General features: G+C 37.6%; 1 protein-coding gene across 1 annotated transcript; it reads left to right on the top strand.

The window, feature by feature from the left end:
• Positions 1 to 1679: 1679 nt before the first annotated feature.
• Positions 1680 to 22682, top strand: LOC139151594 (GTP-binding protein 1-like). The gene is made up of 11 exons (XM_070724502.1): positions 1680 to 2475; positions 6148 to 6256; positions 12300 to 12480; positions 13789 to 13997; positions 14725 to 14864; positions 15479 to 15717; positions 16294 to 16438; positions 17378 to 17560; positions 17744 to 17879; positions 18502 to 18643; positions 19223 to 22682. The coding sequence occupies exons 1-11, from the start codon at positions 2314 to 2316 to the stop codon at positions 19572 to 19574; spliced, it is 1998 nt and encodes a 665-aa protein (XP_070580603.1). The 5' UTR covers positions 1680 to 2313; the 3' UTR covers positions 19575 to 22682.
• The last annotated feature ends 256 nt before the right edge of the window (positions 22683 to 22938 follow it).

The following is a 22938-nucleotide window of genomic DNA, read 5'->3' as shown; positions in this document are numbered from 1 at the left end:
TGTTGAGATTTACAGTATTGAACTTGTCAGCCTCTTGGCTTGTAATGTGCAGCTTGCATCGTCATTGTTGAGAAGTGAATTCTGGTGCGGATCAAATGTACAGATACACAGTATTCAGCTTGCCTGTTCATATATTGACTGCATTGTTACTGTTGACAAGTCAAGACTTAAAATTCAGATGTAAACAAAAACAGTGCATTTTATAAGTGTACATGTGTTGAAGATGGTGTGTTATGTGTTTAGGGAAAGGAAAAAAATTTGTAATTTACATAAAAAAAAATGAGAAAAAATTGTCAAATACTAAAAGTGATGCTCTTGCTTTAATCAGGACTTGTATTAGCATACTGCAGCTGTGAATATGCAGCGTTACGATATCAGGCCACTGTTTGGGATAGGGACCACCCTGGGGTGCAGCCAGGATGACCCTACCTCAAAGATCGAGTAGCCCAACACCATAACACTACATAGTACTACAGCATAGTACCATAGCTATCACAACCTGCCAATCTTAAATGCCAAAGCATGATGCATAAAAAAAGATTCTTTTGTTTTTACTCACTGGTATGCCAAATGTTGTGCAGAATTGATAGTCAATTAGAAGGTGCTTCATGGGCAACTCAATAGCTTGTATAGTGATTACACAACTGATAAATTGGCAAGATGTGAAGTTCACTTTCAATAATGAATGTGCAAAAGAAGAGTGTAGAAAAATAGTTCTCAAATATTTTTATTCAGATGATAATCAGTAAAGGACAAAAACAAAGGTCTGCTGTGTTAGCATTTTCCAACGCATGTCAACAATCAAATAATGGGAATCTGCAGTCACAGAATTGCACATTATATAGTAAACGGGTTTGTACATGTTTCTTTGACCTGTGAGCAAATTTCATAGAACTTTATAGAAGTCAATAATAAACAGATAAACAATCAAAACAGTTTATTAAAAATGCCCATGCAAATCATGGTAGGTGAACAGGGTATGCCACGCAGCAGTTTGTTTGTCAACAGTGCACAGTCTGTTGAAATTGGCCTCACAGGGCATTATGGAGTTCTCAAACTCTCTTTTGTTTGCACATGAGAGATAGTCCACAGTATACAATCCAGAGGGAACTCTGACTGAATAACAGTAAACAAGTAAATGAAAAAAAAAATATGATAAAAAAAAAAACCAACAGAAGTAAACAAAAACAAAGAAGCAAAAACAAATCAGTAAACAAGCAAACTAACAAATGAGGATGGCTCAATTGTGAGACTTGCTCTCTAGAGAGGACCATGCCCATAGCTGGTGAATCTAGTCTATTCCATGGAAGTCTCACCCATCAGTCATTTGTGTATTTGCTTTTGTTTACTTGTTTTTTACTTGTTTGTCTTTTGTTTATTATGCCTATTGTTTGTGACCGTTTTTAGTCTCACGATTGATCCGTCAGTCGTTTGTTTGTTTGTTTTTGTTTTCTTTTGACCGTTTTTTCTATTTTTTCTATGTTTACATTTTAATACTTGTTCATCGTTATTCAGCTCCCTGTACCACGGCATGGACATGATCACAGTTACGAGTGGAGTGATACGTACCGGCCGCCGCGTACTATGCATGTACCACGGAGAGCAACTGAAAATCTCACTATCCCGTGCGTATCTTTCAAGGTAGGTCAACTCAAGAGGGCGTGTTGCTAAAGTTTGCGCACGCCCAGTAGGTGATGACACTTTGGCGTTGAGTGGAGCAAGATCTGTCGGGGGCATCCACTTTCCATATTGCACAACAAAAACATACAACGACCATCGTTTGCCGGCGCCAAACCGCAGTTTCAATGCATTGCATCAGTTCCCTGTTATATACAGTCTTCACAGGGAAAGTATTTACAAGATCGGAGATGCTAGATCGATTAGCGACGTGCACACTATTTTTATCATCGTCTGGAATACGAACAGTACAAGTACTACGATCGACGGTTATATGTGCGTGAACCTACAGCTGTTTAGGACGAAGGTTAAAAAGTCGTGTATAAAAGGCCGCCAGTAGTGTCAATAGTTTGCACGGAGTTTTCACCCTACACAGAAAGTCTCTGGATTTACACATTAAGTATCACTTCCATCAGTGTTGAATCTTTCACAACTAGTGTAAATTTGTATTTGTTGTTGTGAGATCATCACAAAAGATCGTACAACTATAGTGATTTGTAACCACCCGGTGTTCTATATAATAATATATAGTATATACCCCGTACCAAAAGTCAAGGGAATATTTTGTACCAAAAAATAAAAAAAAACGAACTCCGATCTTCGATACGGTTGTAATAAGGAAAAGAAGCAGGCACAATGTGTGCGGCGATAGTAAATAATTTCCTACCAAACTCTCCCAGCCAGGAGAGTTTGAAATCGCCAGTACAAGAACAGAATCTATTTGCTCCAGACGATCCTACGACGGAGGGTGCCAGCAACGGTGACTATGATGGACTTGAGAATGGTGTGTCGGAGAAGGTAAGTCACTGCATGCATAAAAGATTAGTGAATATAGAAAGTATGCATTGGTCGTCTGAATATGACTGCAATGCAAGGTTTCCAGGTGACAGAATACTTGTATTCTATCCTCTAAAAATGTAAGACCATGGAGGTACAAGCAAGATGGCCCCAGGGAGATGGCGAGAAGCCACCTTGCTTGTACTGCCATGGTAAGGCAAACCAAGGAGATAGGAAAGGCCCTGCCAACATCATTAGCAAACAGTGCAACAGTCCATTGCTGTATATTGAACTTCCTACCAGCACTATCAAAGCTGTTCAAGATATGGAATCAAATTGACCACAGTTTAGGGACTCTCAGTCAATCTGTGGAAAAAAACACAATATTCAGCAATTGTTCTCACATAGACCCTCGAGAAATTTTTGAGGGTCTATGGTTCTCATTGGTACTTGAAAATTACTTTGCAGTTACCAAAGAACAATTAATAACAGATGGAAAGCATAAATGAATTTTATTTGATGGTATCCTGGTGGTATAAAATTTGTAAAAACTCCTTGTGCAAAATGTGGTGAAAGACAATCAGAAATTAGGTATGAATAGAATGGTCAGTTCACTATTCAAATATTTGTACAGAGTATTCATCTAACTTTATTTATCAAGTTAAACAGTTATGTAAAGATTTGCATATAATTTTAAGGATGGTATACGATGCCAGTGCAGCCTCACAATGTTTTTGTTTTTTTTGCTGGAACCAAAAGATTTTGAGGTGAAATTTTTGGAAGGAGGACCTATGCACATTTTAAAGAGCAAGTTTTTCAACTTCTTTGTGAAAATCAATTTCAGATTTAGCAAATTTCAGGTGAACAGTAAAATTGAGTCATAGCCAGTTCTTCCGCAACCAGGTTATACAAGTATATTGATTCTAAGTTGGGTCTTTCTAGCTTACTGTAAACTTGTCAGCAAAAGTTGTTTCACACAGCCAGAATGAACAGGTTCAGAATTTTAACTGACTGGCTATCTATATGTGTGAGCCCTGCCAGATATAGGACATATACCATCTGTTATGACCGAGGGTCATCCCCAATATGCAAGCTTTCAGGTCTTACAGTGTCATTGATACAATGAGGTTCTCTTTATGACCAAGATGTATAAAGCTGTCATGCCCATTTACAAGTGTATGGGCCCTACAATGTCATTGAATGATACCAATATTATAGGGTTGTCCAAAGTATGCTGGGGGTGGGTAGGGGGATTGTTGGGTTAGGTTAAAACTCTGCACAGGACTATGGTTCAGTTTGGCAGTGCACAACCATAGTTTCCAGTAAATGGAGGTAGAAATGTCATGTAACCATTCACTAGGTGATTTCATCTTCAGTAAGAGCTTCAGATAGACATGTCTTTCATCCGCTTGACTGCATGTGGGGAACAGTATTAAAACTATAATTTTGATGAAGTCGATTTTCTGATATCATAGAAGCCATAATTTTGTCCAACAGAAATGTATGGGAATAGCAAGAAACATATGTTCGCAACTCAATGCGGAAAAAATGAACTACATGTGTGCATGTACAGTGAGATTAATGATCACAATTATAAAAATATTACAGCAGATGGTATTCAGTTGTTCAGGGATGATATATTTATATCATTGCATGGACTATACTCTAAGTTTCAGTCATGGTTAAAGGGACAAAGTCGGCCATTTTTCATGAATTTTGTTTGATACGAGATACTACTTATATTGTTTGACATGTTAAAAGATATTGAATGAATGGGTGACCATGCATATATTCAACCCCAGTTTTAGGCAAAATTAAATGAAACCATCGCGAAAATGAATTAATGGTCGTGACCATTAATTCATTTTTGTGATGGTTTCATGTATCGTGTCTAAAACTGGGGTCGAATATATGCATGGTCACCCATTCATTCAGTATCTTTTAACATGTCAAACAATATAAGTAGTATCTCGTATCAAACAAAATTCATGAAAAATGGCCGACTTTGTCCCTTTAAGAAAAGCATCTGCCATTCCCACGTGCATTTCTGTCGGAGAACTTAGATCTGGTAATTCAGCATGTACAGTGATGAATGGGCAATATCGCAGAGTAACTTATCAAAGCGGACGTCAGCATTCTAAATGATAATCATTAACGTTCCCTCTAGGAATACACAGACATGTACAGAATGTTGCAAGAAACAATAATAAGCATTACTGAAAAACTATAAGATAAAAAAACTGTAGCAATTATGACGTGAATTTTAACCTTTCAGGGCCTGACAAAGTTAGAACATTCTTATTACCTTTGATTGACAGGTCATTCATTGGCACAGCTGGTGAAGAATAGTGTTGTTTTCGAAATTGCCATCTGAATATAAGTACTTTATACATATACTATACACTCAACATTTAAATGTCCATTTTCAAACCAGTAGATACAAAAATATAAAATCATGGTAATGTATGATCGTTGACAATTCAATTCACTATGAATATCAATTTAATTCACTATGAATATCTCACATTGATATGATGTGTAAACAAGGGAAAAAAATGTAAAAGATAATGGTCAGGACACGTCTGACACGTTGCAATTGCTTGTATTTGTGACATACATCTTTGAACGAGCTGGCACGTGGCCAGATTCTATTAATGACATTGATTGTGTGTTTTTTTTTAAGTAAATCTGTGCACACTTTGACCTCTGAGGGCAGCTTTTCCTGCAGTTACAGGGGACTTGCATCAGATTTCTGAGGATCAGGGAATGTACCGTGTGTGTGTGTGATGAAGTTTGTTTAGTGGAATTTTAGCATATTACAGTGTCCTCCAAAACTTTGAAAACAAGAGGGTTGACAGTTTACATAACAATGTATAATTTGCATATTCTTTTGTTGTAGAATATATTCTTTTGTGCGGCTTTTAACATACAGTGCTTTAAAAAATAGGGGTGGCCCACCGCTAAAAATCACCTTGTGGAGAACCCTGAGCTAGATATATAGACCTTGAAATCAAGATTTAACACAAGACCACAATCTTTAATGTTGCTTGAGCCGTTTTCTGTCAAGAGACAGAATTATTCCCAGTTGTAGTTTGCTTACGACTTTCATATATATTCCAGTGTATTGAATATTTACTTATGGAAAGTGATGGATCAAATGTGATGCTAATTCAAATTGCTAAATTCCTGTTGCCATGGGAGATGTGTAATACCATGAAAATTTGTCTGAAACAAAATTATAACAATATTTCAAATTACATTATAATGTTACCAAGGGCATATAAATACGCAGTTGCTAGCCAGAAAACAGGTGAAATTAATCATGGTGACATCATGAATAATTAGTAGAGAATGTTTAAGCCACAAGGAAATTCAGAAAGCCCTCCTATTCTACCCACATTTGCACTAACAGAATTTCACCCGGTTGTGTGTCAGTTTTAATGTATGTTAGCAACAATTAGGCCAAAAGGTACATGTATGAACGAAGCTCTGTAAATGGCAGAATTTTTCCATGCAAGAGTGTGAATCTAGAATGTCACCAACATTAGCAGCTGTGTTGAATTCTTCAGTATAGCTACAAAAACCAATACCCATGTTACTGTACCCTGCGAAGTCTTTCAGTACAGTATCTGTCCACCAGGTGTACTACACTCTAACGTTCAAATGGAACTAATTCATCTTCCTCTCTTTCAGTGCTTACTGGTCACTCCAGATGATGCAACATACGAGTTCTTGGTCACAAACTTTAGAATGAGATTGGAAGATGGACAGGGAGAGTTCATCTATGTTGTCGGTGAAGGAGGTAAGATGTTCATCTATCAGTGGTAAATAACAAGTTGCCTAGGTAACAGCCAGAAAGGAAATCCTGTACGTAGAAGTGCTCTAGTTCAAAATCACCACCACCCAAAACTTCATGGTGTTTAGTCAATGGGATGTTAACAGCACAGTTGTTTCGATGAATTGCAGGACCATGCCATATATGAAGCCGTTATTAGTTTTTGTACTGTTTTAAGATATCTGGAGAGAATTACTCCATCAAACATTGTGCCCGGATTTCGGTAGTTTTGATCTTCTAAATGATGAAAGAAGTTGGGGCTTATAGTGTGAGTAACCATCGTTGTCAATAAATATCAAGATTCAGTGACATCATTCAGGGATTATGTGAAATAGAACACATCTCCCTGAAGTCAGTGTGCATTGCTTACCAGAAAGAGTAAGATGAGACACATTGTCCTCCTGAAAAAAATTGGATTGTTCTCAAAATTTGAGTCTCTCAGAAACATCACAGTTACAGGTTTTTGATGGGAGTCCACTAAATTTGGCCCCTGTTTCTTTCATACTTGTGAAGAAAGCAGGAGAATGTAGTGTTGCACATCAAAGAGGAATTTTCGGCAAAACAAAGTTGTATGAGTGATCTACAGACTCAACTCCTAAATTTACGTGAATGCATACATGTATATATCTATGGTGCCATTACTCATCAGTGCTTCAACTAAATATGTTTCAAACAAAGCCAGGGGACAATGGATACAATTTCAGTATCAATTACGTATATATTATGTCATGTTCTTTTCAAAGAAGCTTTTTATACTTGCACACATTGTAACAAGCTACTTTCAAACATGGAACGGGGACCGCCCACTACATGACTGCCACATGGACATATATGAAGTGAGCAAATACAATCCAGCATGACCATCAGATTGCCATCCATGTCATCATCCACTGAGGTTAAGCTGTAAGGTTTATTTTCACCTTCCCAGGCCCATGTTGCCTTTATCTTCTGTACAGGAAATGAACAATGATTTTCAAGCAATCCGGACCTTATAGCAATGCAATATCATACCAAAACATTTTGTATTCTTTCTATACACTTATTTGTGTCAATGAAGTCTGTCCTTTCTAAATGTGTTATGACTGATATAAAATATAACCTTGCATTGATATTTTACCTGTTGATTGTTTCAGGTTGGCTCGATTGTCCCTGATTAGCAATTCATAACATGAGTGCTTATGTAATCAAAACCATTGTATATATATTAATCATTGATTTTCATCATTCTAAGAAATTAGAATTCAATATATCTAATGTTATGGCATTGCCTTGGTAATAAGCAGAATGACCTCCGCAGTGCAACTGAACACATTCAAGCTGTCCTATTTGAATTCACCCGATAACACAATGATTCAGTATCCATGAATCATCAGTGCTCTCAGAAGCCCCGGTCATATTTCCTCTATTTATCCTTGAAAATACACTGTTTTCTGACCACTGCGTGATCGATTCAAAACAATAGTAATATGGAGTTTACAATAATAAACTGCTAAATGTGACACATTACAATTCAAAAATGTGGGCAATACTCTATGTACATAACACCAATAATTTCCCTATTTATGAGGATAATGTCATTAAGATATTTGATTGATCAAAGAAGCGTCTGAAGCGATAAAAGATTGAAAGGTCTTTACAAAAGATAAGAAACCCTAAATGTATCTTTCATGTTTTGATTACCCTAGACTGTGAATGTGTTATGGCTCAAATGATACAAGAACAATATAAAGATAGGTCTTGCTTTGTGTTGCAGACCCAGCAGGTCAATTAAATAATCTTTAACAATGCCTGTCGTGATTTGAAAATGAACACAATAATTCTACAGTCAGTTTTCATTGAATGATTCAACATGTGTGACGATTAGTTGACAACAGTTTAAATAGGAACTCAACAGGTTTTCCTTGAAGGCCTTTATTTAGACACTTTATCCCTATTCCTGAACATAACATCTCCCAGTGTTACATATGATAAATCTGAAACACAGTCTGTGTCCACCAATCTCCAGTCCTCCCCCAGTCATGCTTAAACCCTATCACTGCCATAGTTTCACCCAAACCCACTGTTATCAGTGGTGAATGTGGACCTGTTTACAGGGAATTGGGGATGAGCAGGTTATGAAGTGTATTTGTCATTGTGTGAATGTTTTATTCAGTGTTGTTAGTCCCCACGGACACCGTCCGGGGGACTTATAGGTTTGGTCATGTCCTTGCGTGTGTGCGTGCGTCCGTGCGTCCGTCCGTGCGTCCGTCCGTTCACGCAGATATCTCAGAGATGCCTGGAGCGATTTCATTCAAACTTGATACAAGGATTACTTCATATGCAGTGTTTCCGTTAACGCAAAATCCTGCATATTTTACGCAAAATTGTTCGGAAATACGCAAAAAAAATCATGACTGCGTAAACAAATACGCATTGAGAAATGCCGCCCAATGACACGACGTACTTGGCCCGCACTACATTGCCTGAACGTGGTTCAATGCAGGACAAAAATAGAACATATGCACCTGCTTGCAAGTGACATTCATCATGATATTGCAACATTTTAGACTTTAGCAGACCGCAGAACTTTATGCAACATTGTATTTCATCAGCACACAACGTCATGTCAATCAGTTCTGTACAGACATGGCACTACAGATGCAAAAAATTCGAGAATCAATCGAGTCTACGTTGTTGGTAACACAATCCAGTTACTGTCGTTTTACGACTTATCCGGACACCAAACTTGCTAATTACCCAGCAACTTCGCTGATGATATTGAGACTTTGATCGGTAATTACCAAAGCACTTCGGTAATTCACCTCAAACTTGATACTTGATCTGGCTGCATGAGTGCTCCATGGGGTACACAATGTGTATACAAAGTCACTGATAAGTATCATACTAGTGCCATAAACTAATTTGTTACCAGGGGTTGGCATTCCACTGAACAGCATTCCTCAGTAAAACCAACATATGTACATGTGTGCTGTTCATCTGTGTAACATGTAAACTCAACTACGGAGAGGTTAGGAGAGTATAATGGGTCGTTAGAGTTTGGTAAATTAGTTTTCAGAGCAGAAAAACTATCAGTAACGTTGAACAAGCTGACATTGGAATTCCTGTTACAGCATGGTGAGGAAAATCCTACATTATCCAGTTTATTTATAATCCTATGACCCTCCGTCTCCATCACCTAAATAGAATAGTCCCACACCCACGCATCACCATTGTTTTCCTCCTCTAAAACCTACAGTTTCATTTGTTTGAAGCAATTATCCTTTCATCTGTGAAGAGTTTTTACCAGTGACTATTACAATTTTCACTGCCAGTCGTTGTTTTCATAGATGCAGACCATTTGATACTGAGTACACTGAGTTGCAGGCAATGCAGATGCCACTTCACTTTTCACACTGTGCTGTTGATCGGCAAAGTACAAGACCTCTTTGTTTCACTTTTTTTTATTTCAAGATATGATTCATGTGAAAATTTTACCAAATGTCACTGATGGGATGGTGTTTTCAATTTCATTTGATGCAGGGATATGAAATACTGTGTTAGTTTAGCTCGGAATCGTTGCTGAGTTTTGCTGCCTTTTGGTAATGGTTGTCTATCAGCATAAATGTGATCGAGGAATGCCAGTTCATGGAGATAGAGAGATTGAAAATCTTTTCTGTATTCTAACTTCCTTTACAATTTCTTCAGGTGTAAGTCGATTTCGGAAAGTGATTGAAAGTTTGAGTGGTGTTCAATAATTGTGTCTAAATCAGTACAAATTGAGCAGAAAAAGTATTTAAGTAGGACTGTTCAATCAGATATGATGTACATTGAAGTTACAGAAATCTCTTTTAGTGCAGTTGCAAGTTGTATTTGTCCTGTGCCATTTTCATCACTTTGTTCAGCAATTTTCTGTATGGGTACACTGTTGAAAACTTTGAGTGCAAACTCATGTCTCAAATTGGTTTATGCTATCACTGTATGCACTGAGATGTCGGCGTCTGTGTTTACACTTTGCCACCCATGGAGTTACTGCAGCCAGATCAAGTATCAAGTTTGAGGTGAATTACCAAAGTGCTTTGGTAATTACTGATCAAAGTCTCAATATCATCAGCGAAGTTGCTGGGTAATTAGCAAGTTTGGTGTCCGGATAAGTCGTAAAACCACTGTAATGGTCATTACGTCGCATGTTATTTGGAAAGTGTTTACGGGTGACCATTTAGACTCTGTCGGGTTGCATTCTTGAGAGGTCCCGCTGGACTTTGAACGGTATCTGCTTTTTGTTGGCCCTTTGAAAACACTAATTTCGTAGTCAGAAGGTATTCTCTTTGAACATGAACTCATTGGGCTGCTCAACGATCATATACGGGACATGCATCACGGCATGGCAAATGTTCAGCTACACCTTGAAGCCCCCCAGGTTGTTGTTTTTTGTTACAGTAATAGAGCATGCGCATTACAGGAAACCCCCAAGTTTTACAGAAAAGACTGCCCAGCTCACTTCAGATACTGATTCCTGCCGTACGCATTTTGAATACATTTTACGCAAATAAAAACTCAGTTGCGTAAAATCGTACGCAAGTTTTGAAATTGTAACGGAAACGCTGATATGTCATACATATGCACGTTGATTTGATTTGTGATACGATCCAATATGGCCGCCAGGCGGCCATTTTATTACGATTTTTTCATGTACAGAGCCATAACTCAGACATGTTTCAACCGATTTTATTCAAAGTTGGTACAAGGACATTGACAATGTCATAGATATGCACGCCATTGGTTTTGTGATACTATCCAATATGGCTGCCGTGCGGCCATTTTATTACGATTTTTTCATGTACAGAGACCTAACTCAGACATGTTTCAACCGATTTTATTCAAAGTTGGTACAAGGACATTGACCTATGTCATTCATATGCACGTTGATTTGTTTTGTGATACGATCGAATATGGCCGCCAGGCGGCCATTTTATTACGATTTTTTCATGTACGGAGCCATTAAACTCAGACATGTTTCAACCCATTTTATTCAAAGTTGGTACAAGGACATTGACCAATGTCATAGATATGCACGTCAATTTGTTTTGTGATACTATCCAATATGGCTGCCGTGCGGCCATTTTGTTACAATTTTTTCATGTACAAAGCCATAACTCGGGCATATCTCAACTGATTTTATACAAAGTTGGTACAAGGACATCGACCTATGTCATACATATGCACGTTGATTCGTTTTCTGATACGATCCAATATGGCTGCCAGGCGGCCATTTTATTACGATTTTTTCATGTACAGAGACCTAACTCAGACATGTTTCAACCGATTTTATTCAAAGTTGGTACAAGGACATTGACCAATGTCATAGATATGCACGTCAATCGGTTTTGTGATACGATCCAATATGGCTGCCGTGCGGCCATTTTGTTACGATTTTTTTATGTACGAAGCCATAACTCAGGCATATCTCAACCGATTTTAATTACAGTTGGTACAAGGACATTGACCTATTAAATTAATTGCCAATTTGCATTTACAAGATGAACTTTTGTTTTTAGGGTGAATGTCCAGAAGCACTCCATCAAACTTTATAAAATATGGCACCAGTGATAATCTATCAGTGTTATGATAGGATGCAAAAATGTTTTGCAACATCCTGTTGATTAATTCCTAATTGACTCATTTAATGAACTTTAGGATGGTGGCCTACATTGCTTTTATGTTTTCATCACCATGGAACTCATTCTTGGCCATTGAGCGCATCTGTACCAAAGTATTTTTATCACAGACCTAATTAATGAAGAGGACTCTATCCTCTCTGAGGACTTGTAATCAAAGTACCCATTAACAAGTGGGGACTGTGTCATCAACGATGACTTGTTGATTTGAATTTTTTCCACTCTTATTGATGCTAGTATGAAACAAAAGTATGGTTGTCAAGTCACACCATGACAAATAGCATTCAATACTTGCTTTCACTAGATGCCGATTTTCCCACTTTCACACAAGTTTGTGCTTGACTTTCAACCGACAGATGGAGCAGATAGTGGCCTCAGCCAGGAGGAGCTTGACTCGTCAGTGGACACTCTGAAGATGCTGGCCAGTCAGCTGGACGCTGATACTGTCTTACTAAGAGAACGGACACTACAGGGTGGAAAGGTCGCTGAGTATCTTGTCAGAAAGAAACCAGATGATGAAGATTTCTATGAAATAAGGTAAAAAAAATTGACTGTTGTGTCATTATCATGGATTCTCATCATAAGCAGTGCTCTTTTTGTTTTGAAAATAACACAGTTGAGATGTTATTTACATGCCAAGCTTTTGAAGGTCAAAATTCAAGAAAAAAAAAAAGAAATGTAGTGAATGGGTATGCTTTGATCAATATTTTTAGTATTGTGGGACAATGATCAGCCAAACACTCACATTATGAATTCATGAATATCTGAGCTTAACCTCTTCCAGTGTCTTTTGAACTGTAAATGTAATAATTATTTGATAATTATGAAAACAATCAATTATCTCAAAAATTTCAGTTAGTTCATATCCTAATGTATATGTACGAGAATGGTACAGGTGTTGATAGATTTTGACATTGTTTGTTTTCGCTTTCTTCTATTGCTGTTGCTGGGTTTTAGTATTTGTTTGTTTCTTTTTTAAAATATGTAAATCGCACTGAGACGTATGTGTAGTGCGTGTAAGAAATAAATATCATTATTGTTATTATTTACAGTAGTGGTTAATCTTTAATATTATATAGGGCTCAGCCCTTGGTGTCGCGCCAGGGGTGAAGATTGGCAATGTTATTTATATTGATTCATGATAAACTGTAATTGTTACTTCATAAACGTTTATATGACAACTATGCCCAGTTTCCCTCTGATGAAAGCAGTTCACGTACGTACACGACGTCAAACCCTGCAGCAGGGCAGGTATAGATTTTCTGTAGCGTGTAAAAATTTTGGACAAAACTTGGCAATTTTTACAATGATAACAGCCTATTGCGTTAAACAAGGGACGTATTATGCAATCATTATCATTGCAATGGTAACCGCACTGCCCACCTTCCACTTGCAAGCTGAAAACTATAGCGTTCCGTCTAAAAACTGGCAATTTTTGGATCTAATTATTGACACAGGGGCGCTCTTCTATAAATTCAATCCAGCATTCTTTGCGTATGCCCCCTTCATATGCACGACAGTTTTCTCCCTTTATCTATATTAACGATATTTTGTATCAGCAACAAGGTGAATAATAACATTTACTGGCTAATAAAAGAGGTATATTTTATAAAAGGCATGTTATATAATGGTAATTTGTTTCGTATTTGTTTATTTACGAGTACTCAAAAAAAAAACATGGCGGCGCCCACGAAAGAAGGGTACATTCCGGTTACTCGCATAGTATATTATGAATAAGCGCATGCGTAGTCAGTAAGCTGCTGGCGCGACTTTATTAATGTTCAAGGAACATTTTGAGAAATATTTTGCAACAGATTACTACACTTTCTTGTCCTTTGTAACCAGGGTTGCAGTTGTTGGGAATGTGGACGCTGGTAAGAGTACACTACTGGGTGTTCTAACTCACGGTGAGTTGGACAATGGAAGAGGCTTTGCCAGACAGAAGTTGTTCCGGCATAAGCATGAAATGGAATCTGGAAGGACGAGCAGCGTTGGAAATGACATACTGGGATTTGATAGCACTGGGCAAGTCGTCAATAAGACAGACTCTCATGGTGAGTTGGTTCCAGTGTTGTGTTGTGTATGTGTTTTGATGTACATACTATGAGTGGAACTGCCAACAATTGCATGTATCTTGTGGAAGAATGTGCCTTGGGGACAGATATTCAGACTTTCAAACTTTTGCAATACATTCCCGGTCTACGATTTCAAACAAAAGTTCAAGTCTTTCAATTTTAGCATATTACCTTAATAAAAATTTTGTGTTTAACATCACACCAGCCTGTTTTACTTCTGCAGTGTTTTCTGATACAGTCCCTCGACACATCCACTCCTGCATGTATTTCTTAGTCTTTTAGCCATACAACACATAACTACAGCTCTTCCTGGTACAATGTCGAGAATACCATAAAAATGTTTAATGTCAAATAAATAATTAACCCCGTTCTGTTTTGGGGTTTGATGCCAATATTTGCTGTCTGATGAGAAATGTTACGTTGTTTTCATGGGGTCAAAATTCTCAGGAATGAAATTGTAACACATGGTGTGGATTACATCAAATGATGTACCAGTGGGGGTGCATGTTTAAGGCAAAACTATGAATAACTGTTTATCAAATTGGGGACCTTTATAAAGTTGCTTTTGTCTGGACACATGAACAGTACACTGCTGAATTTATTCAGAGGCTGTCAGGTCAAGATTTCACAATTGTTGAGTTTCAGTTCTGTTTTCATACTCCTCTGATATCTTCTCCAAATTACACTGCCTGGTTCTCTGTTCCAGGTGGTGGACTTGACTGGACCAAGATCTGCCAAGCTTCAGCCAAGGTCATTACCTTCATTGACCTTGCAGGTCATGAGAGGTACCTGAAAACGACGGTGTTCGGTATGACAGGACATGCCCCGGATTTCTGTATGCTAATGGTGAGTTCCACCCACCCCCTCCTTTATCCATCCACCCCTAGTTTAGATGCAAAAGTGGTACGGCCTGTCCTGAAGATAAGAAAGTCAAATCCATCAGGTCAAAATATTCAATGAAAATTATCAAAAAATTAGCTTGATAAAACAATGATTATCTTTCAAATTTCTAAATTTGATTGCTTATCTAGGCCATCATGAAACCGGGAACAGATAAAGGCCAGTATTGTTGATAAACATCTGTCTCCATTCTCAGTGTTTGGTATTTTACTACTAGCTGTTTTCAAATGTATTTTACATATTAACGATTGCCTTTTTCATCCTACTTTCCCGCCAAAAAAATGCCTTCCTCCAAAAACAGTAATTTTATGTGTTGGATTAATATAGGGTTCTAAAATGTTTGAAACAGACTCAAAAGTATGATGAATATAAAATTATATACAATTAAAGGTGTTATATTTTTTATCGATGGCTGTGTGGCCAATATATTCTTGCCTCCATGATACAACTGTAGTATTTTGAAGACCATCAGCTGTAGAAGACTGAATATGCATGAAGGTTAAAACTTTGTTGTCAATTTATTGTAATTTGTCATGAGTTTTAAATTCATCATGTTACAGATCGGTAGCAATGCCGGTATAGTTGGAATGACAAAGGAGCACCTTGGCCTTGCACTGGCTCTCAGCGTTCCGGTCTTTGTGGTCGTCACCAAGATTGACATGTGCCCGCCAAACGTCTTGCAAGAAACCCTGAAACTGCTCCAAAGGATACTCAAGTCCCCGGGGTGTAGAAAGATCCCGGTCCTGGTCAATAACAAAGACGACGTCGTGGTAACGGCAACAAATTTCAGTTCAGAGAGGTGAGCATCACCACTAGAACTTGCTTGTAAAATTCAGTAAATTGAGTAGATTTTCAATCTGATTTGAACTCACAATGTACGGCACTAAGTCACCTAACGAAGACATCACAGTCAAAAATTGCATTGGAATTGTAACTGTTGAAGGTATCATTTTAATTCCTAAAATAGAAATAGCAATATTTGTGAGAGGAGAAAGCTATTATACAATTTTAATTATAGTAATTCAATAAATGCTGGTAATTAGAATACTTATTAAAAATAGATCATTCCTCTCCAACTGAACCTCTGTAATGGTTAATTTTTTGTCAAAAAGTATATTTATTTGGCATCTTCTGTAAGTTTTATATAAGTTAGAACAAATGTAGAACAAGAGTTTTGGTCAAGAAAATTTTTCATTGTTTTTTTCAAATCAAGATACAAGATTTGTAAGGTAAAATCTCTGTCAAGATGAAAATACTGTTATATGCAAATTCTTTGATATTTATTTTTGAAACAATTTGAATATCTCTCAGGGAATTTTATGAGAGTTCCTCGTCATAGCATGACGATAATTTTCTGGTTTGGTCTTTGTTTTAGGGTATGCCCAATTTTCCAAATATCAAACGTCACCGGTGAAAACATGGATTTACTCAAGATGTTTCTGAATTTGTTGTCGACGAGAATGCAGAGCCATGAATCTGAACCAGCTGAATTTCAAATCGATGACACTTACTCAGTACCAGTAAGTGAATATACTAGATCTTTTTGCGTGAATAGTTGAAAGTGTTTGAGTATTCTCCACAGAAATGGGTAATATGTTGTCCAGTGCATGTAAACAATTTTTATCAAATTCATAATGTCAGTAATATCAAAACCAGAGGCTGACAAGAAGTGGCAGGAAAAATGTTGAATTTAGACCACAACACATGTTTATTTGTAATAAATGATAATTTTCAAGCTGAAGCGATCTGTTGCCGCTTGGTTCATAACATTTAGGACAACTGAATGTTAGAAATGCTAGTTTCTTGCTAGTGATTGAGTTCAATACTACCGGTATACTATACTGTATACAATGATGAGAAATGTTAGATAGAATGCAAGGATTCAGATTTGGGTAATGTGGACTCCTTTATAAAAGGTACAATTTTCAGAATGCTTGAGAACTCAGTTTATGTGCTTTCTCTAATGGCCTAAGTAGACTGTTTGCCTTTGCGTTATTTCCCCATATAGATTGAAATAATGTTTAAAGTTTGCCTTAAAGGGCCTGTAGCTGTAACTTTTGACACTTTTTTCATTATTTTTGTTTTTAATGTCAACTATACATAGTAGTTTCTGTTTTTCTCTGCAAAGCATTTTTAGATACACAGTATTTAGTTTGTCAAGTCAGCATGTATTATTGACAAGTGAATTCCACTCCGGACTAGAATCAGATATAAACAATAACAGTGCATTTTACATGTACATATGCTGTGTTGACAGGCCAAATAGTGGGTATTTCAACAAGCTTTGGAGAGTAGAACAAGAAACTGTATTTGAGATGAAAAAAAAACAAAAAAAGTGAACAAATTATTAAAAGTTACAGCTATACTGGCCCTTTTAAAAGAGCGCTCCACTGTGATAGTTGCTACACATTTCTTTGTAAGGGAAAACTGATGCACCAAACCATCTTATTTCCACACAGGGTGTAGGTACAGTAGTCAGTGGCACCACACTGAAAGGTGTGATCAGACTGAATGACACCTTGCTGCTTGGCCCCGATGCTGTGGGACAGTTCCTGCCGATAGCCGTGAAAAGTATACACCGCAAGAGATTACCGGTCAAGATGGTCAAAGGAGGGCAGACGGCTTCCTTCTCACTCAAAAAGGTCAGTGGAGAGTCTCTTCTATGAGTGATGTAAAGATTGATAATTTGTGCTGCGTGTCATTTTGAAATATTCAAAGATGTGGCTATCCTTAAACTTATCATGTGTTGCAGTATATCTGCATTTAAGGTGTGAAGCACTATTCATCCCTGTGACAAAGTTTTGCTGTCTGACCCTAATTTATAGATCAAACGATCACAGATAAGAAAAGGAATGGTGATGGTGTCCCCTGCAGTGCAGCCCAAGGCATGCTGGGAGTTTGAAGGAGAAATACTGGTCTTGCACCATCCAACGACAATTAGTCCACGTTACCAGGCAATGGGTGAGTAACTCATAAAGTATTACCATGGTAACAAAATATTTTGTGCCAGCTTATTCATTATATTTACCCTTTCCAATATTTGTAACCATATGTTTAGAGCTTGTAAGTTTCTAATATCAACAGGACAGAGACATCCTGAAGTGATTGTATTCACAAGAATGCTGCTTTCTGATGTATATTCATATGCGTAATGACATCATCTTTGTCATTACTTCGTCACATCCTCTTGAATGTCCGTGTCCAATAAAAAGAAGTGTGTATTTCCACCTTGTGTGATGTTGGAAAGACCGAGATTTCAACAATGTTGTAATTAAACAAATGCTAAATGTCAGAGCTTGAGAAAGTCTAAGGTTATGAGATCCAGCAAGAAAGAAGAGCAGTGTAAGCCGTAATAAAAGAATAATATTCACCTCAGTATCTTCATAACTTAGTTGGCAGGGTACATGTGCTTTATGAGAACCAAAATGCCATGGTATTCTGATGAAGAGCCACGTGGATGAGTTTTTGTGTTAGGAAAACATAATGCATGCCTCCGATTTAGGGACTTTTCCTTTAATAGTTGAAATATTGAACTGTAAATTGCGCTTTCTTATCGGGTATTTCCTGTTATTTTCATTCAAAGTTCATTGTGGCAGTATAAGGCAGACAGCAACAATCATCAAAATGAGCAAAGATCACTTACGGACGGGAGACAAAGCTCAAGTCATGTTTCGCTTCATCAAGAACCCAGAGTACATCAAAGGTGATACCAGAATGGTTTTCAGGTTAGTGTTTGCCCTGTCAATGCCATCGGTGTGATTTGATGAGTATTTTTTATGTGGAAAGGAATAGATGAAAATAAAAGAGTATGATGGCAATGAGTGTTGAAGAATGGGTTGGTAAGTTCATTACCACTTTTTGAAATTTTGGATGTTTGCATACAGTGCGTAATCATCGGTAAATGAATATGCGCCATTATCAATTATGATTAGCATAAATTAGCATACACCAATGATAATAATTGCTACATTTTACATAAATTAATACTGAGTCAGGCTGCAAGCATTAGATGTTGGTTTCAGGTAAATATCAGTTTGTCTTTGTGCTCCTTCACTGCATTGAAACTTTGGGGTGACCCAACGCCATCTTGGGTGGTCAACACTGATTGGTTCATTCCTTTATGTTTCATGCTTAGACTTATGTGAGACTTTGTTCAACAGGTGGGTAGACCCTACAACTAATGAAATTCCATCTTCTGCCAGTTACAAGTTAGCTAAAAAACATGCCTTCGTGTACAGTAATATCATAGTTGATTACCATGATACAGATTTCTGATAAGCATTTTGTAATGAATCATTTTTCAGGGAAGGGAGAACCAAAGCGGTAGGTAGCATCACCAGAGTCTTTCCCCACTCCACTCCAGCCATACAGACAGGGAGACACAAGGCACACAAGGCAAGACACCACCACCACAGCGCAGCAGCATCCCAGGGGGAAGGGAGCCAGTCACAGGGTGGAAGAAGCAGTGGGAGGGGGCACGGAAGGGGGAAGAACAGGGGGAGGAGAAACAGACACATGCAGGTGCCAGAGGGCGCTCCCTCGGAGCAAGACAAACAGGAGCAGCCACATGCAGTGGCGGATCCATCAATATCAACAGCGCCCCCAAAGGTGAAAGATGATCCCGCGAAACAGTCGACACCAGTGAAGTCACACTAATTGACCTTTGAGCGTCAAAATCAGTGTTGAATTGTGACAGCATTTTCACCTGTAAAAGCAGCTGGTCTGAAAGCTGTAGAAGCAGAAATCCATGTTGTTCTCCCTTTGGTCTTTGATGGTAATTACAAAAAGAGAGTGTGTCACTGTATACTCTACCAAATTATCTGAGCAGGCAATTATCGTCTTCTGGTTAGTTGTTTCAAACATAAGTGCTTAGGATTTCATTAACTCTATCAATCTTTTTCCGAAACAAATTCCATACAGGGCTTAAGCACAGCAGTTGTGCTATTCTATATAAATATCCTTGCAAAACAAAGTCTACAAACATATGCACTGCATGTGCATAGACAGTGTGACCTACACATAATGTGCCGCTGCATGTTGGCCTGCTAGATCTGGTGAAGCATTCTCAACACTTGTCATGTTCTGTTTTAAGAGCATCAGAGAGGCTTTAGGTGGCCCCTTTCGTTGTATTCAAATGATGGGCATTTGCATGTAATACTTTCCTTGCACAGCATTTTGATTGAACATGAACATAAACTGCCTTAAAAAGTAAATCTGCATGCCTGAAATAAGAAATCACAATGAATGTACACCATTCTGAATGCATTTTATTCACTCATTTTGGCATTTTGTAGCCTTATATTGAAAAAAAGGTCCTGACATGTTTTAAGAAAAGTCTCCAGCATTAAATCAAAAGATGTTTCAAGGTCTTAAGAACATGTTCAAGCATAGATCCTTTTTCTAGGGTTTATGGTTTAAGCATGGAGCATTGCAGGATTCTACGTTTGAGGCTCACACCTTTCTCTGACAACAGTACAGTAATCAAAACAGCTGTAAGTTAGAATTTGTTCATGTCAAGCACCTGCATTTAGCACAGATTTCTGTGGTCAAATATTCGTGTCTTGGCAATGGCACAAAACTCACGGGCATGAAGACAGATGGTAATACATTTATTATCACTCTCCCATGATTATGTATGTGACTTTATTTGACTGTGTTGGATATTCAAATTTTCAGATTAGTTCGATTACACATACCCTCAACTCTGTCAGATTAAGTTTTATCAATTTTACCCCCCAGATTTTGTAAACGATTTTGCTTCCAGGGTGTGGTCAGACCACAGATGCAGTATATAGGTATGCGAGGTTAGGATAAGCACCAAGTTACACCATTAAATACACGTTTCACAGAGGTTCTATTCACACATACTTTGTAATATAGATGACTTTTTGAGACAAAGAAAAAACATTTCCTTTTAAGTTGTAATTTTCACACATTCTGAAATTACTTTTGCTGATAGGTTTGAGATATATGGCATTTAGTTACATGATGGTGGCATTATTTAAAACTGAAATTTTAGATGGGTCATTTTTTCTATTGTAGTTTTACCCTTCTGCTTTTAATGTGCATGATCCACTAACCCTACTGTAGATGAGTATGTTACAAATAACTCTTTAAAGAGGTGAGGGCATGGGTCGGTGGCAATGGTGGTATTCTGCATACAATGCCCACACCCAATATTCTAGATTTCCAGTGAGTACGCTTAACACTAACCCAAATGGATTTTATCTTGTTTGTATGATTAATTTTACGCTCATTGGAGTAATTCAATGCAAAGGCCAATCAGGTGCTGGCACTCAACAAAATTCTAACGGCAGAAACTCTTCACTTGCTATTTCTACAAGTTCAGATATTTGGAGTTGTATTGTCCCACTGAATTTTAATATGGCAGTAATTTTATCCAGTGACAGACTTTTTGATAAATACTGCTCTCCTGTTTTAAAGGGGAGTCACCTCTGTATCTGCTTGCTGTGTAAGATAATCTTGACAAACAGTTGAATTTTTAAACAGAAATTGTACTAATTTACATAGTTTTTGAATGTGCTTGGTTTAAATTATGAAATTTCCCAGAGTGCATCTCTTCTTCCTGTGGCATTACCCAGAATGCATCTAAAAGACCTCCATAGGTGGCAGTGTCCGTACACCGATACTACATTTGTAGGGCAATGAACAAAGACGGATACGTGGTGTTACATTGCTAACTGGGTTGGTAGGACAAAAAGTTTTCAGAAAACTCATTATTTGAAGAAGCTGAAGGATTATAAGGAGCAAAAACCACCATAAAATGACAAATTCTAACATGCAACTTTGAATTTCACATGTCATGTGTACCTGGTGCCAAAGATTGTCTACTTACAGAGTACTAATCTCTTCCTTGCGCCGTCTTCAGACTTTACAACACTTGTCAGGCAGTGTAATGTACTAGTATATGCATTGAATGAACAACTGCCCAGATTTTCAGATATTTTACCGTGGTGCTGCCTCATCTCTTGTGCGTGTAATCTGTACTCTATCAGCATGATTTTCAACAATTTGAGTAATTTTAAAAAGATGAAATAGGGACAGTGTTGCAAACTTGACACCATGAGCATAAATATGCGTGCATGTTCTCATATGCATTTGTGCTAGTTTTTGTCTTTGCCGAACCATGCGAATTCTGGCGTTACCAGGCATCCATACAATACTACAGGCTGGCCATTGCAAATCATCTTTTTCTGGACGTGGTGTGTTGCCAGTTATTTGTCCAGAGGCCATCGCCTGGCTTGGCTTTCATACCATCAGTGTACATAATTGTTCGGCTTTCACTTGATATCTCATTGGATTATACACACCATAGTGTGCATGGCATAAATTTATTCAAATCGTCTTCACCTTTGGCCAGAAAAGAAGAACCTGTCGTTGTTTCTGCTTAAAATATGCACGAATATCACACCCAAAGGAGCAATTTTTACTGATCACCTAAGTTTTTCAAAGAATACGAATTCTTACATTGGTAAAATTACCAACATTTTTGAATTGGAAGAATTATAAATGAGAATGAAAAAAAATAAAGTGCGGCATTATTCAGTTAGTGGTGTTGCTGCCTATTGAGCTGACTAGCTCATTTTAGCGTTCTTAGTAATTGTGTGCTAGTAGTAGTTGAGAGAAATGTTTTAAACAATCATGATGTTGTCCATAGTAGATTGTAATGTAAGTGTGGTTTAGTGAATGGGAACTTGGCAAAGTGTATTTGAATATTAAAGAAACGCAAAAAGCTTCAATTTATTCTGGTTTGTCTCTGTCTGTTATTTCTTTTAAATATATATATATTTTTGGAGAGAATTTTAAATGCATAGATAAGGTGAAAGTGAAAGTATGATTCCAGTGACATCCAGATGTCTTTTTTATTGTTCCATTTCATTTTATTCATTTTATTGTGGCTATGTTGATTTTGATCCTGTATTGAATGGGATCTGAATCAAGCCAGGGTTCTCCTCAAGGGTGTTATAGGAGGTTAATATTTGTTAATAACCATACAAAA

This window comes from Ptychodera flava, chromosome 15, assembly GCF_041260155.1.
Source record: "Ptychodera flava strain L36383 chromosome 15, AS_Pfla_20210202, whole genome shotgun sequence".
Taxonomy (NCBI): domain Eukaryota; kingdom Metazoa; phylum Hemichordata; class Enteropneusta; family Ptychoderidae; genus Ptychodera; species Ptychodera flava.
The sequence above is the reverse complement of the archived record's forward strand: the minus strand, read 5'-3'. Positions and strand labels throughout refer to the sequence as shown.